Genomic DNA, 2,977 nt, shown 5'->3' with positions numbered 1-2,977 from the left:
TCACTTTTCGATTTTTATAATAGTCATTTGATTCAAACATGCTTGAACTATGTTTTTGTCGACCATCTATAATCAAAAAAAAATAACAATGTTATTAAATACTAATGCTTGTGAAAATTGTTGTGATAATAGTGAACTATTTGCAAGAAATAATAATTATTATTTTTATAATAATGTATTTTACGATTACGTAAAATATTTGTTAAAATAATTAATAAAATATGTATCTGTATAATAACTATATTAATAATATCTCTTAAAAAAAAAAAATTTTTTCGGGAAAGTTGTAACAAAATTAAAAGATTAAAAAAATAAATTAACTATAAACAAAGGTTTTTGGTTTTTTTATCTAGCGTGATAATATGAATCATGTACATGTCTTTTTTATTTACTACTTTCTACTTACAAGAACTTGAGAAATAGTACCATGCGAATCCGTCATGTATAAATTAATAATAATATACATAACTCCCTCAAACAACCTCAAATCGTTTTACCAAGTATCTAATATATTATAGAAATAATATAATCGTTCATAACTATCATTTACCAAATATTAAAAATTGTCGCCTCCGATTTAACATTAAGAGTTCTGCGGTACAGTGGTTGGTAGCACTGCATTGTACACATTTGACCTGAATTGCTTCGTTTGAATATTAACATTACATTATCTTAATACTGCAATTTCTCACTCATAAAAAAATCTTTATATTCTATAATAAATACTTATAATAATAACTAACCTCAAACGGACGATTTGGTGTTATAACTCCTACATCAATATAATTGGCATCAGGCTTAGTAACCGTACAGAGACTTTGTAAAGCTAGTTCTATAGCACCTAATATACCTTTCTTCGCTATTGAAAAGTTCGTTTCCAACGATTTTGTTGTTGTACCACTTTCACGGCCTATTGCACTTGCCTAAATAATAGATAATAGTTACATAATGTTATGATATGACGAATGGTTAACGGTGATCAAAACTTACAAGAACTTGAGAAATAGTACCATACGAATCAGTCACGTATAAATTGGGATCGTCTCCGTCAAAAGATGCCACCATAAATGATTCTCTGTACGGCAAAGCCGGCAAATTATTAAGCATCCTGAGTTCTGGGTCTAAAATATAATTAGATGAGGTTAGTTGTATTAACCTATAAAGAAACATTATTTTTTTTAGCTTCCCAAATTTGTTTAAGTGAATCGAATCAAGTTCTTTGAATACAGTATAATTTAAAGTGAATCCACCAAAGAAAAAGAGATGATGATAATTTTTTCTTGAAAATAAAAAGGGTTGGAATTAGAGAAAATATAATATATTATATTTTTATAAACTAAATAGAAATGAATTCATGTGATATTTAACTGCCAAATAAAAAATTTCATTTTAAACCTTTTTTAAACATTTATTCAGAAAATCGTTCATTTTATAATCCATACAGACTTATTTTTGTACATTAATCGTAAGTGATGTAATTTTGAAGAAAAAAACATGTAAGTTCACTTGAAGACTTGATTAGAGATATCGCCCAGTGGCGGTAGTGTCACTTAGTAGAACATTACAAAACAAGTGAATTATTTAAATATTATGTACTTGGTATTTAATGATAAAGTTTTAAATCCTCCAGAGATGTAATCTAGAGCAGTTGACTACATGTTGGTAAATAGTTCAAACGAAAACAAAATGTATTCGTTGTATTTTACGTCTGAATGAAAAAGGTGGCAGATTATACAGCTGCCTCTAAACAACAGAAAGTAGTTGATCAAAGACGTTTATCATAAAGGCTGTGCTTCTTAGAAATCGCGTTCTAGGAAATGTCTTTACCTCTTAAGGTAATAAAGGAATTCATGATGTAATAATTTCTCAGAATTTTATTTGGTAGATAAAATTGTATTATTAAAATGTATTGTATTACAAGAAAACTTCTTAAAAATATATAAAAATTAAGTATTTCTTTTTTAATTTTTAAGAAAATTAACAATAAAAATTAAGTTGGTTAATCCAAAAACAAATCGCCAGATAGGACTAAAGGTTTTAAGTCGACATTACGCAATTGTTTAGGAGAGCATTTTTAAGATGTGGTTAAATTTATTTCATACTTTCACCGAATCGATTTGTTATTTGTATGTTATTAAATCTTAACGAAATTTATAATTAAAAATGTATAAAATTGTAAACATGATATAATTATTATAAAAACTTAAAAAATAAATTATGGCTTATTAAAATTTTGTTAATTGAATCATAGATAAATACTATGATTGAATACCTCCTTATTTGTTTTTTTTTTGCCAAACTGTGAAATCACATTCAAAACAATTAACAAAATTACATTTATGAAATAAGTAGTATAAAAGATACTACTTATTTCATGTGATACGCAATGGTATTCTAACTTGGAATCTTTGGTTGTAAATGTGGGGAGAGATCCCTTTACACAAATTGTGCTAATTTTTAGGGCGTAAGAGTAAATATTAATTTAATAAACAGGTTCAATAGACAATAATAATGGAGACTCACGACGAAGTCTGTAGATGAAAAAACGTTGCCGACATACGTATACGCATAGAGTGTCTTACTTTTATAGTTAAGGGTTTAAATATTCATTCCTTTACTAGATAATAATTAACAAGTAAAATAAACATAATTAATACATAACAATATAAATAGGTATTACCGACAAGAAATTCAGCAATATGATTCGCTGAAGAATTGAAACCGTGTTCACTGTTAGTGTACATTTTAGCTTTATCAACAATCATTAAGGCTTCTTGATGCGTTCCTGAAATATAAAAAAATATTCTACAAACATTGTACCATGTACTATTGGTATAATAGAACTAAAATATAAATTGTTGGAATCCCTGGTCACATTTGTATTCCAGGAAATGAAAAGGCAGACCAAGAAGCACTCAAAGCAACCTCTTCAACGGCTTCTCCGTTACTAATTATCTCAACATACCCTGACATAAAA

At 27.3% G+C, this 2,977-nt stretch overlaps 1 protein-coding gene across 1 annotated transcript; it reads right to left on the bottom strand.

The window, feature by feature from the left end:
• Positions 1–2,765, bottom strand: LOC126845409 (proteasome subunit alpha type-7-like). Its single transcript, XM_050584064.1, has 4 exons — positions 2,681–2,765; positions 991–1,121; positions 744–923; positions 1–66 (listed from the first exon to the last, which is right to left on the bottom strand). Exons 1-4 carry the CDS (start codon positions 2,763–2,765, stop codon positions 1–3), a joined length of 462 nt encoding a protein of 153 aa, XP_050440021.1.
• Positions 2,766–2,977: the final 212 nt, after the last annotated feature.

Source organism: Adelges cooleyi, unplaced genomic scaffold (assembly GCF_023614345.1).
Source record: "Adelges cooleyi isolate 19-005CV unplaced genomic scaffold, UGA_ACOO_1.1 ACOO_flye_CR_arks_rails_tigmint_CR_PRNA_784, whole genome shotgun sequence".
Taxonomy (NCBI): Eukaryota; Metazoa; Arthropoda; class Insecta; order Hemiptera; family Adelgidae; genus Adelges; species Adelges cooleyi.
The sequence above is the reverse complement of the archived record's forward strand: the minus strand, read 5'-3'. Positions and strand labels throughout refer to the sequence as shown.